The 13,752-nt window shown below is 45.2% G+C and overlaps 1 protein-coding gene across 1 annotated transcript in view; it reads left to right on the top strand.

Annotated features, from left to right (window-relative positions):
* Window positions 1–13,752, top strand: part of SIM2 (SIM bHLH transcription factor 2) — a 132,098-nt gene that overhangs the window by 77,709 nt on the left and 40,637 nt on the right. Inside the window, exon 4 of the mRNA XM_069760763.1 lies at window positions 6,487–6,595. Coding sequence (XP_069616864.1) covers window positions 6,487–6,595 — 109 coding nt within the window. The remainder of the gene's footprint in view (window positions 1–6,486; window positions 6,596–13,752) is intronic.

Raw genomic sequence — 13,752 nt, 5'->3', positions numbered from 1 at the left:
ACATGGATCTCGGCACCACGTCCAGCGCTGACACATCTGGAAGACATTGTGCGTGTATACGGTAATCCGCGCACCCCACCGGAGCACCGATAATACCAGAGATTGGAATATTCCTTTCTATTCAGACTTTACTGCTCTGAATTTAATATGTCTGGCGATTTGTCATGTTCGGTAAAACCTCCTGTCTTTGCAAAAATTATTTTGTGATATAGTAAATCATTTCTCCTGTCATCAGAGAAAAATTACATTTGTGTGGTTGAAAACCAGATAAGGAAAAGCAAGAGTCGATTGAAGGAATTTGACTTTTTTTTCGAGCTCGGGGGGATTGAGGGAATCTCATATAAATTTATAGCATGAACCTGTGCAGGACTTTACTATCATCTCTGCCAATAAAGCCAGAAGTATTTCATGCTGTAATGAGGCTGAGATATACATCGAATTACTGGGGAGGTAGGAGAAGGATATTACTAGACTCCACATTTACAGAATTTACCTTAATTCTTTCAACTGGGACCGCCATGCAATAGCATGGGACATTATTGGTGCTGAAGTGTTGTTTGCAGCGTTATGTGAGAAGGGGGCAACTTACATGTATATTGCAATAGTGTACGCACTTTCCTTAAAGAAACAGTAAACTTAGAAATGAATATTACAAATACAGGAGATAATCTTTCCCTCAAGATTCTTTGTACTTCATTTTATAGAAATCCTGCAGAGAACATGAGATCCTGATCTGTTTTCTATTTTTGTTTTGTGAATGGATAACAAAACCAGAGCTTAGACAAGGAGGCAGTGCTCAGCAGTCTCATATTGCCCACTGTAAAGAACAGGGAGGCTCCTGCTGCAGCCAGTTGTCTTACAGCCAGATTCAAGGCAGTGAGAAGAAGGAAGGACATAGCTGATTAATTGTTTCTCAGGATTCTTATGATAAAAATCCTGCAGAGAACATAGGATAATTTGTTTGCGGTATATTGTCTATTTTGGCTGGTGAATGGATAAAAGCTGGAGGTTAGACAAAGAGGCCAGGCTTAACAGCCTCCTTCTAGTGCAGAAGGGGGAGGCTCCTGCTGCAGCCAGATGTCTTACAGCCAGTTGCAGGACCGTGAGAAGGTAGGGACAGGGATAATTCATTGTTTCTCGGAATTCTTTGCAGTCCATCTTGTAAACACCTTAGAGAATTTTGTGCTGGTCTGTTGTCTATTTTTTTGGCTGTTGATAAGAGGATGGAGCTTAGACAAGGGGGCAGGGCTTAGCAGTCTTTTACTGTAAACAGTGCAGAAGAGAAAGGCTCCTGCTGAAGCTAGTTGTCTTATGCAGGGCAGTGACTAAGAGGAGGGGACACAGCTGATTCATTTTTTTCAGGATTCCTTGCAGTTCATCTTGTAAATATCCTGCAGAGAACATGGGATAACTTCCTGCTGGTCTGTTGTGTATTTTTAGCTTGTGAATACATAAGAAGCTACACAAATTGTCTCTTGAGAGAAGAGGACTAGAAATCTAGCGCCATCTATTGGAAGTTGCAATCCTAAAAGTTAATGTTGACCATTTAACAAGCCTTGCCTCATGATTTAGGCTAAAAGCTAAACCATAATCTCAATTTGCAAACCCTGTGTTTCGGGGATACTGCCCCTCGTCAATGCAAAGTGTGAGATCTGGTCTGGCTGGGTGAGAGGCGTCTGACCAAGGGGTATCATTTCTCCTTGCGGAGAGTGGCATGTCAAACCTGCCATGCCAAGGTGAGGAGACTTTTAAGCCTTGCAATGCTCCTCTGGGAAATTAAAGATGAAAATTGCCTCTTCATAGAGGAAGATGACTAGAACTCTAGTGCCACCTATTGGAAGTAGTAATCCTAAAAGTCAATGTCGACCCTTTAATGAGCCTTATCACATGACTTAGGACAAAAGCCAAACCATATACTGGCACAAGGAGGAGGCCAGGCTTTGCAGTCTGCTATTGTAAACAGTGCTGAAGAGGGAGGCTCAGGCTGCAGCCAGTTGTCATACCGCCAGATGCAGGGCTGTGAGAAGGAGGTGGTGATGGAGCGCCCCCATGGGATCGTGGGGTACTCGGTACTGGGTCCTGTGGTTCACAGAGGGAAGTCACGGTGGCTGACCCGGTCCGTGGCCCTGGGACGTCCGTGTAAAAGGGAAAGCTCTTTAAAGGGATAAAGTTTGTGTTCGTGACGCCACCTGTGGTATTCGTTCAGGGTGACCAATGCTGCTTTAAGGGGTCCGCTGGGGTGATGTTATGGCAGCTAGATGGTATAACTTCCCACAGGTGAAGTATGTCCCCAGGGCTTCCCGGTGTGTAGATGGTGGATGGTGAGAGGCGCAGAAAAGAATGAGGACACAAGGTTGCAGTCTCTTTACCTTTACTGAAGACTTCAGCATCCACAGTCCAGAGCACCAGACCACAGGGCAGGCAGAGTCTGGCCGGTTTGGAGGCAAGTCCAGAGTCCCCTTGTCCAGGTGGAAATCAGTAAGCTTCCCTTGCGCTGCAGTGTTGTAGTTCCTTACTGCCTAAGGCTTCACATAAGGGTCTCACAGATGTAGAGTTTCTCTCTCTGTCCCCCATATATGATACTACAAACCGTTATAACTGGTGGCTTGAGGCTGTTTATAGGGACTCTAGCACGTTCAGGCCTCCATGGGTTGCCACCGTGCCTCCTGGGTGTAGGGCGGACAGGTAACTTGAAATTAGCTGTCCTGCCGGTTTCTGGAGCAAAGCATAAACCCTCTGTGTTCCGGCTACCGGGCTTCTGCGCCTCAGAAGGAGGCAGCCTGTGTAGGGCTGGTCCCCTTCTGGTATCCACTCCTTTGCTACGACTTCCTTCACGCTCGCTGCAATACAGTTCTGCCTTCTGTGTATCTCTTTCTGGGAGCTGCAGCTCTGTGGGCATGCACAGCTCCGTGTCCTTTCTCCTTCCTTCGCTGACAGGATCCCACCCCTGCCAGGGACCAACTAACTGAGCTGAGCTCAGCCAGCAACTGACTAACTTTCCCTACAGGCGACCAGTTTTACCTATGTGGGGAGTGGCCTAATAATTAGGAGCAGAAGCTCCCCCTGGTGGCCTGGAGTGTGAAATGTGTTGCATGTTTGTGATACCTGGATGCAGTTGTCCTTCTTTGCCTCCAAACGTAGCATCACTCTTCCCGAGAGGAAAGCAATACCACTGCGACGACCAGGACCCTGGGGCGCCACAGTGACACTGCTGATTTACTGTTTCTCAGCATTCTTTGCAGTTCATCTTGTAAAAATTTTACAGAGAACATGAGATAATTTCCTGCACTTCTGTTCTCTATTTTTTGAATGGATAAGGGTCTAGAGCTTAGACAAGGGGGGCAGGGCTTAGCAGTCTCCATCAATGCAGAAGGGAAGGATCCTGCTGCAGCCAGATATATTACAGCCAGGTGCAGGACAGTGAGAAAAGAGGAGGGGACATGGCTGATCTTCTGGGGCATATTTACCTAGATGAGCCGTGCACAAAATAGCCCCACTGAATGGGATTAATCTTTGTCTTCACATTGCTCATGAAGAGCAGTAATCTGTTAGTCTTAAATTTCTACTGAAATCATAAAGTAAGTTTTTAGTTGCGTCTGTAATATATAGATCGGATATGTGTGAGCGCATATAAGTGCATGAAAGTAAAATAATAATACATTTTTTTAATAATCATGGAAAAACGAGTAGGGATGTTTGGGTCCGTTGGGTTCTGGCGAACTTTACTAAAAAGTTTGGTTTGGTTCGGGTACCAAAATGGTACCTGAGCATGATCCCGAACCCCATTCAACTGATTGGGGGCCCAAACACCTGAACAACCATTAACCGCGAGTAACCCTATTGAGCCTTATTCTGAAAACATTTTGAGTACGAGACTCCATAGGGTTACGCGCTGTCAGCGGCAGGCAGGAGTGTGAGAATTTGTGTTTCTGCCACTCTTGGATTACCGTTGGAATTTCGTGGATTTAATTTTAGTTAATGAATGGGTAAATGAAGGAGTGTGTGGGAGTATTTATTCAAATAAAGTTTTTTTTTCCTGTGTGTCTGTGTTTTTTAACTATTTACTTACACCTTAATGGGGGTGTCTGATAGACGCCGCCCCATTATTAACCTCTGTGCTTGATGTCAGCGGACATTACACAGCTGACATCATTGCCGAAATATTACCCTGCTTGCCATCGCACCAGGACAAAGGGGAAGAGTCGGGCAAAGTGCCAGAATTGGCGCATCTTATGGATGTGCCTTTTCTGGGGCAGCTGCAAGCTGCTATTTTTAGGCTTCAGAGGGTCAAATATCCATGGATATCTGCTTTACCTTGGCAGGATATAAAAAGTGGAGGTGAACCCCACCAACCAAGATACAGCAGACAGCGTAGGGCTGTAGCCCGCAGCTGTCTGCTTTACCTGCACTTATTATCTGAAATAGGGGGAACCTCACGTCTTTTTATCATTATTATTTTTGTTTTTATTTTTTAACATGCTGTGCCGGTTAATGACAGCCATGCCAATACTTAGCTGTGATGGGGCTGTAAGTGCCCACATCGCAAAAAGCTTGTTGATTGGATGAGCTGCAGTCTTTCAACAAGCTTTGTTTTGGCTGCCGAACCCGAACAGTAACACGGACTTCCATGAGAACTTCATGTTTGGAGTCAGTGAACGGACACTAAGTGTATGGTACGGACCACGAACTTTACCGTTTGGGTTTGCCCATCACTAAACACAAGGAATAAAATAAGAGCAAAAACTCGCCATTTTTGACCTAGTCCTTTTTAATATTAGTATTGTACAGCCATTATTATGTGTTTTTTTTTTTCAAAGTAAACATACCAGTCTCCTTAGGTCTAATAAATCTATTTAATAATGTATTCAGATTGTATTGTGAAAGGTCCAATATAGAGATTTGCATTGCCATTGTCCAGCGTCCAGTCCAATTGTCTGTGGCAGCTGGACTAGAGGAGTCTTCATTTTGCCAGTTGTCATCCTCAGCTCTGCATCTTGGGCTCCTCAGACATTTACTAAATTCTGCAGTGTGACACACATCATGATGTCCTATGAGGCCTAGTAAATTTCAAAGCTGCTTGGGATGCCAAGTTCAGAATGCGGGCTGCAGAAATGAAGACTGCCATGGAGGACCAGATTTCACGGTAAACCAAGGCAGCTCTACTCTAGTCGAATAGGCTAATTTTGACTCATCCCTTAAGAAATAGACCCTAGTACTAAGTGACTGGCTTCAAATTCACCTTCGAATGGGGTTTTTCTTCTGCTGCAACATGTGGGCACAACAGAGCCTAAACACAACAAAGTATTTTGTAGCACTAAGGTGGACAACTTCAACCCTTTCGTATTCTTTGAGGTCTTTACAGCATGTGTTTCCTTTTGCTCAGAAGACTGTATGAAGCCATCTTCAGACACAACTGGTGGCAGGAACCACATAGGTCCTATATTCTCAGACAGCATCCTCTAATCTCCAGGATAAGCAAACATTGGCTTCTAAAGGTACCATTACACTGAACGACTTACCAACGATCACGACCAGCGATACGACCTGGCCGTGATCGTTGGTAAGTCGTTGTGTGGTCGCTGGGGAGCTGTCACACAGATGGCTCTCCCAGCGACCAACGATCAGGGGAAAGACTTCGGCATCGTTGAAACTGTCTTCAACGATGCCGAAGTCCCCGGGTAACCAGGGTAGATATCGGGTTACTAAGCGCAGGGCCGCGCTTAGTAACCCGATATTTACCCTGTTTACCATTGTAAAAGTTGAAAAAAAAAAAAACAGTACATACTCACATTCCGATGTCTGTCACGCCCCCCGGCGCTCACTGTGTCAGCGCCGGCCGGCCGTAAAGCAGAGCACAGCGGTGACGTCACCGCTGTGCTCTGCTTTACGGCCGGCCGGCGCTGACACAGTCCGTGCGGGAAGCTGACGCCGGGGGACGTGACAGACATCGGAATGTGAGTATGTAGTGTTTTTTTTTTTAAACTTTTACAAAGGTAACCAGGGTAAATATCGCGGCCATGCGCTTAGTAACCCGATATTTACCCTGGTTACCAGTGAACACATCGCTGGATCGGCGTCACACACGCCGATTCAGCGATGACAGCGGGTGATCAGCGACCAAAAAAAGGTCCTGATCATTCCCCAGCGACCAACGATCTCCCAGCAGGGGCCTGATCGTTGGTCGCTGTCACACATAACGATTTCGTTAAAGATATCGTTGCTACGTCACAAAAAGCAACAATATCATTAACAAAATCGTTATGTGTGAAGATACCTTAAGTTAATGAATTCATTACAAGTGTGAAGAGGGGATTTTCTCTAATGTCTTGGGATTTACTTCACTCGGTGGAGTATCGGAAGGTTTAGTGCCGTTGCCTGTAGAGCTCTCCTCCCTAATGAAATTACATTGTTCTTCGGAGACAATAATTGAGACATTACATTCAGATCAGGTATTGTCTGCTTACTCTGTTTCTGTTCTTTTGTCAGGTGGAACTGACCGGCAATAGTATTTATGAATATATCCATCCATCAGATCACGATGAGATGACGGCCGTACTGACAGCACATCAGCCTCTTCACCCGCACTTATTACAAGGTAGATTTATATTACGTGCTGGAATGAAACTCTCATATTACCGTCATTTTTATACTTGTGTGTTGTGCGAGCGTTCAGAACTGGAACCAGACAGCTCACTCTGGAATATTGTATGAAGTGTAAGAATAGAATCATGCCACCTCTAGTGGAAAACTATAGGGTGACAAGTCTACACCTGGCCAGAGGTAATGTTAGGATAGTGATCCTACATTAGTTTTGAGTTATGGACTTTAGCACAGGGAATGAACAGGTCATATTCCAGGAGTATTCTCCAGTGGGAACTGCTGGTGAGGACCACAGATATGGGTTACAAAACCAGGTCAGTGGACACTCTGGGTTATGTCCAAGTGCAGCAAGCCATAATCACATCTTCTAAAAAAAGAGGAACCTTGATGCTCCAGCAAAGTTATGGTGGAATATTGTCATAGAGAAAAAAAATGTATCACCTTCAACAATTTAGAAGGTCTGCCTCACGGGGATTGTCTATTTTGTGCAGCCATTTGTTGGGAGTGTTAAGATGACCATACACATGTATGTCACATGTCAGCCGAATGTTTGGCAGACAGCTATCTCTCCCAATTCACACGAACACATACACTTGAGCACTCGGCTTGGATGACCATTCATGTGTTTTCAACCAGGAGAGAGAAGAAAGTCACTGCTAAACACCTGAATATAAAAGAATAGTCTGTTGTAGTTGCATCCGCCCTATTATTTTGTTGGGGGACAGTAGGAAGGCCTCCATACACATCAAATATTCATTACAGCTCCACCAAAATTGAGGAGTTTGGTTGAATTTCATCTATTGTGTATTGGGGCCTTTAGGTATTATAGAGGAGGGAGCAACCGATTCATAACTTTTTTGTCAGAGCCAAAAATGACTTTAGGTGACTCTGTGACAATATACTGCAGTGAAATTTAGACCTTACTGCCAGGATTCACCACTTTAGGCAAGACCAGAACTTGACTTCTCTTTGCTATAAAGCCCCCAAGCTGCTATGTTCATTTCTGGTTTGGAGTCTTGGGCCCAATGCAAAATCTATAAAAGGGTCTCCACCTATAGTACCATCTGCCTTATATAACAGGCTTTCTTACAGCTGAAGGAAATAGGGTTTGGGTTTGACTGAGCACTTTACAGCTTCACTCCTTAAAGAAGTCCTCCAAGAATGTAATAAAATTGCCCTCATCAATTAATTCAAATGACAGCTTGTCCTAGTCACATATCAGGATCCAGTCTCAAGAAACACAGCTTCTGAGACTTGTGTCTCATCTGTCAGAGGAGCTGTATCTTGAGTACTCAAACTTTCTTGAGTCAAGGAGGAGAGTTTTGATACCAGAAGAAATATAGCTTCTCCCCACCTGACTGAGCATAGCAAATGAAGGTTTGAGAAAATAATCTTTTGTTATCAGTCAGCCGATGAGAAGATTTTTTTCTTCTGATATGTAGGCTTACCATACAGATCCTCTGTCAGTTGAGACACAGGTCCTAGGTGTTGTGTTTCTTCAGACAGGTGCGACCCATCCTGACAGGTGAATAAGGCGAGCTGCCATTTTAATTACATGACAGTTTTATTACACTTTTAGAGATCCCCTTTAAACATGACCTTTCACTTGCTAAAAATGAGTTCAATTTGTAAAAATTCCTGCATTCCTTCAATCCATTGCAGAGATGTTCACATTTGTTGCTTTTGGAGGGCACTTGAGCATCTGTTCAGAATATTTTCTGGGGGTGAAATCTCTGCTTGCAGTCCAAGTAGATGTTTCTTTGTTTCTTCAGTCTTCTCTGGGGTGTACACTTCCACACCTCTATCCAAGATGCTGCCAATCACATCTCAGCAGCTGATCTAGCAGTCTCTGATGCTGCCGAGCTGTGATTGGCAACATCTGATTAGAGGGGTTAAAGAACACTCCACCAGAGAAGACTATGAAGAAGTATCCAGTTGGACTGCAAGCAGAGATTTCACATAGTGTAATCCGTAAAAAACAAATGTGAATATCTCTGCGGTGGAGCGATTCAGAGCAAAATGGAAAAAAATGTCAGAATCGTGGGAGGTCAAAATTTTTTACAAAGTATTAAGCTAATTTTTTTAGTACGTGTCAGGTCCTCTTTAAGTCATACTATAGCTGTTGGGTGGATGAGTTTTAGGTTAGGGACAGGAGATGCAGCTTGCTGGTTGTAAAGAGTAGACATGCAGTCATGGTGGATCTCATGGACACTTCATCAACATTAAAGGTAAACCATGGATAAAAAGGAATTGCATATATACTTTACCTTTAATTTAAGGCGGTATTCTCAGACTGTAAATCCTCACTAGCGGTTATGTCATGGTTCAAGGCTATATTCTTTATTCCGGGATCATTGTACTCATCTCCATTATCCCTCATGGATTTTTTAAATTCTGCACCTGTGTAATATTGTTTTTTTTTTTTCATAAAAGACATATTAGATCATTAACCATTTGATGTCCGCAGGGATTAGAAATATAAACCGCATTGTGTTTGTAATTGTCAGACTGGAATGTTTATCATCGGCCATCGTTTTTATTTCGAAGGAGATTTTCTTAGTCAAACAGCTCATTGTAATTCCAAACGCAATATGACAACATTTTGGCTGAGATTTTCCAGCTCAGGATATGGTTTAAAGACAATCTTTGGAAAGACCAGCCATAACCAAGAAAAACAGATTGTATGAAGCAAACAGCTGCACGGGACACAGGGAACATGCCAAATGTGATATACATCTGTACGGAAGCCCTTCTACTTTATAAACAGACTATTGTCCCTCAACCTCTACTACCAGCCCATTTTTAGTAAGATTTACTAGCTTTAAAAATACAAGATAAGACTATATAATCAATGCCAGGGCTATGGTGCCCACTGATGACCAGTGTTAATCATGGGCTCTCTTTTTGCTAGTACAGAGCAACAGCACAGATATGTGATGACCTTTATGTTATCACAATATTTTTTTTATCACATCCATAGATTGGCGTTTTAGAAAACACAATTTTCCATCAAAGCAGTACATCAAAGCAGCCAAAGCAGTTCACCTTAGTTCTTTTTTATTTTTAATTTCAACTGGTGATAAGTGAAAAGATTTCTATAAAATTTTAAACTTTTTTTGTCACGTGCCAAAGTTAAAAAGTATTGAGAAAAGTATTTCTGATCTTTAAGATGAAGTTTAGGCCACATTTATTAAGAAAATCACGATAGGTGGAAATGATGCCTATTTTGTCATAATTATAGGAGAGCGGATAGGACTCCTAGGTTTGTTTTTCTACATGACAGAGATTTCAAAATGCAACAAAGTTGTAGAACTTTTAATAAATTTAGCACAAGTAATTCCAACCACCTTCGTTAATTACATAGATTTCAGATTTTATAATCTTAGGAAACACAGACCAATGAAAAACATGCAACTTTTCAAATAGTCTTGATTAAAATAATATTTTTACCATTTAGAACTGTGCGCATCCATAGTAACAGACTACAAACGAACACTATGTAGTCTGATTTTTCCATGTCTTATTTTCTTTTCATAGCCTTTTTATGAGGAGGAAGAGGGAACTGATAAATAAATGAATGCAGGATCTATAGACAGGTCTAAAGACATTAGTTTAGGATCACATATCTAGGTGTCATGGTGGATGGCTGTGATGTCTGTTATGACCTGGTGGTTAGGACAATAATGAACCAGGTGGTAAAGAGCACACAGAAAGACCTGATAGTTAATAATAATACAGGACAAGCTCTGGGACGTGGCAACTCTGCTGACCGCAATCCCTAATCCTATCACACACACTAGAAATAGCCGTGGAACGCTCCTAACGCTCCCTATGCAACTCGTCACAGCCTAAGGAACTACCTAGCCCTAAAGATAGAAAAATAAGCCTACCTTGCCTCAGAGAAATTCCCCAAAGGAAAAGGCAGCCCCCCACATATAATGACTGTGAGTTAAGATGAAAATCACAAACACAGAGATGAAATAGATTTAGCAAAGAGAGGCCCGACTTACTGAACAGACAGAGGATAGGAAAGGTGACTTTGCGGTCAGCACAAAAACTACAAAAAAAATCACGCAGAGGGCGCAAAAGACCCTCCGCACCGACTCACGGTGCGGAGGCGCTCCCTCTGTGTCCCAGAGCTTCCAGCAAGCAAGACAAAAATCAAAATAGCAAGCTGGACAGAAAAATAGCAAACAAGAGAAAAACAAGCAGGAACTTAGCTTCTGCTGGAGAAGACAGGTCACAAGAACGATCCAGGAGCGAACAGACCAATACTGGAACATTGACAGGTGGCATGGAGCAATGATCTAAGTGGAGTTAAATAGAGCAGCCAGCTAACAAATTAACCTCATCACCTGTGGAAGGAAACTCAGAAGCCGCAGCCCCACTCACAACCACCAGAGGAAGCCCATGGACAGAACCAGCCGAAGTACCATTCATGACCACAGGAGGGAGCTTGACAACAGAATTCACAACAGATGTCACTATAAATGACAGTTCATAGGTGTTAGGAGTCGAGTTTCCTCTGCTGCACAGGGGGAATCTCGATCCGTCTCCGCTGCGGTCTCCCATTCTCCTCCAGCCGCAGTGGAGTCTGCTCAGCAGGGACGTCGCTCCCAGTGTCTTGCTCGCTCTCACTCTGTACAGAGAGTTACTGCTGCTTCTTCAGCTCCTGCCATTAAAGTCAGTGCTGGTCAGCGGCGAGCGGACTTCCCTGGGACTAAGTCCTTGCTTGCGCACACTGAGCATGCCCAGAGCAAGATCTCCCATTGGAGATCGAGGGTCATGTGCTCTGGCTCTGCAGCGCATTCCATTGGTCCTCTTGGCAGGCCCTGGAAGGGCAAAGTTTCTGTGGCCACTTCCTGTCCTGCAATTATATAAACTGCGCATGACCGCACGGCCATGCGCTAGTGTACAATTGAATACGTGTGTTTGTTGTGAGTGCAAGTCGTTCATTAAATACCCCTACCCTATTGTATGACTGTTCGCGTATGGAGTATGGCTGCTATCTAGCGCCCGACAAATAACTCAACGTGTCACACACGTATCAGCGTCTATTGCTGTGACCGCCAGTGCGGCGCCACGCGCCAGTAGTGCGCTTCCTGACCCACGTCTGGGTGCTTAGTGGTGCCTGCCAGCACGGCACAGTTCGCACTTCGGTGCTCTAATTATAAGAGTTGCCTAACACACCCTGTTGCGGTGTTGTGCCAGCAAGTGGTCTAATCGGACTTCAATCCTAGTTGGGGTTAAGTTCGCTGACTGCTTGCTCGCCTTCTATGTGCGGTACCGCGATCCTGTGACGCAACAGGATCGCTTCCTTATGTTGGGTGAAGTTTAACCCACGCGAGTATACTTATGAGTACCGCCATATAGTCCGTCATTACTCAGCAGCAGGTTCCATCTCTGCACGGTGGACCCCGGGCTACGAACGCACCGTACACTATCAGTCTTATTATTTAGTGCGTTCCGCTAGCCCTAACATTACACTAGCGCCAGGGTCTGGCTAGTGATGACGGACAAACAGCAATCCCTGCGGTATATACAGCAGCTGGAGGGTAGGTTGGCGGCTCTCGAGAGCGCAACCCCAGCTGTGGATGTTACCGCAGTTGCTGTACAGGCTGCCAGCGTGGCTGCAGCAACTTTGTCCATTGCCACCCCTGTTCCGACATTTTCTCGCCTCCCGCTGCCAGAAAAATTTTCTGGTAATAGCAAATTTTGTAGGGGATTCGTGAGTCAGTGCTCTATTCATCTCGAGCTTCTGGCTGCACGTTTCCCCACAGAGCGGGCTAAGGTGGGATTTATTGTGTCTCTATTGTCGGACAGGGCGTTGGAATGGGCTACGCCGCTGTGGGAGCGTGGCGATCATGTGGTGCAGAGTGCTCCTCTGTTTTTGAGCACTTTAAAACAGGTCTTTTTAGGACCTCAAGTCACCCATGACACTGCGCTCCAACTGCTGGCATTAACTCAGGGTGAGTCCTTGGTCAGTCATTTTGCCGTCCAATTCCGCACTTTAGCATCTGAGCTGGAATGGTCGGATAAAGCTCTTATCCCCATATTTTGGAGGGGCTTGGCTGACCATGTAAAGGACGCTCTGGCCACTAGGGAGATTCCTGCCACACTGGAGGAGTTAATAACAGTCTCCACTCGAATTGACCTCCGTTTTAACGAGCGGAGGTTAGAGCGAGCCCAGTGTAGGCAGAGGTTTCGGCTGGCTCCTACTTTCGCCAAACCTCTGGAATCTCCGGTCCTGGTTCCTGAGTCACGTGAGGCCAGGGAAGTGTCACAAGCGGGACCTAAGTCCCGGACCGCTTGTGCACTCAGGGTCTGTCATGTTTGCCAGCAGTCTGGACATTTAGCCACCAGATGTCCTCAGCGGTCGAGGAAACGTCAGCGTCTAGTGGTCGTAGGTGGAAGTACACTAGACACGGCGACGTTTGCCTCTAAATTGTCCTTTAAGGGGACAATTACTTTAGGCTCATTCTCCCACTCGGTAGAGCTCTGCGTGGATTCTGGGGCGGAGGGCAATTTTATGTCTTCTGCCTTCGCCCAACGCCACGCAATACCTCTGGTTATGCTAGCTCAACCTGTAACGGTATGAGTGGTGAATGGGTCGACTCTGCCCTCACAGATAACTCACCAGACCATCCCTTTTACTCTGTCCATGTCGCCATCACATCAGGAGATTATTTCTCTGCTCGTCATTCCAGAGGGAATTGATGAAGTCCTGTTGGGGAATACCTTGGCTACGGTACCACTCTCCTCATATCGAGTGGTCCTCAGGCAGAATTCTGGGATGGGGTGAATCTTGTGAGGGTAGGTGTCAGAGGGAGTGCGTTCAGGTAGCTACAACTGAGGTACCCACAGATCTTTCCTCTCTCCCCAAGCAGTATTGGTCGTATGCAGACGTATTCTCCAAAAAGGCGGCGGAGACCCTTCCGCCCCATCGCCCCTATGACTGTCCTATTGACCTCTTGCCTGGTGCTGAGCCTCCCCGGGGTCGAGTCTATCCGCTATCTCTCCCGAAGACGGAGGCAATGTCACAGTACATCCAGGAAAATCTGGCAAGAGGGTTCATCAGGAAGTCAGTGTCACCTGCTGGGGCAGGGTTCTTCTTCGTGCAGAAGAAGAGTGGGGAATTGCGTCCATGCATAG

Source organism: Ranitomeya imitator, chromosome 3 (assembly GCF_032444005.1).
Source record: "Ranitomeya imitator isolate aRanImi1 chromosome 3, aRanImi1.pri, whole genome shotgun sequence".
Taxonomy (NCBI): Eukaryota; Metazoa; Chordata; class Amphibia; order Anura; family Dendrobatidae; genus Ranitomeya; species Ranitomeya imitator.
This window is presented reverse-complemented; position numbering and strand designations above follow the sequence as displayed.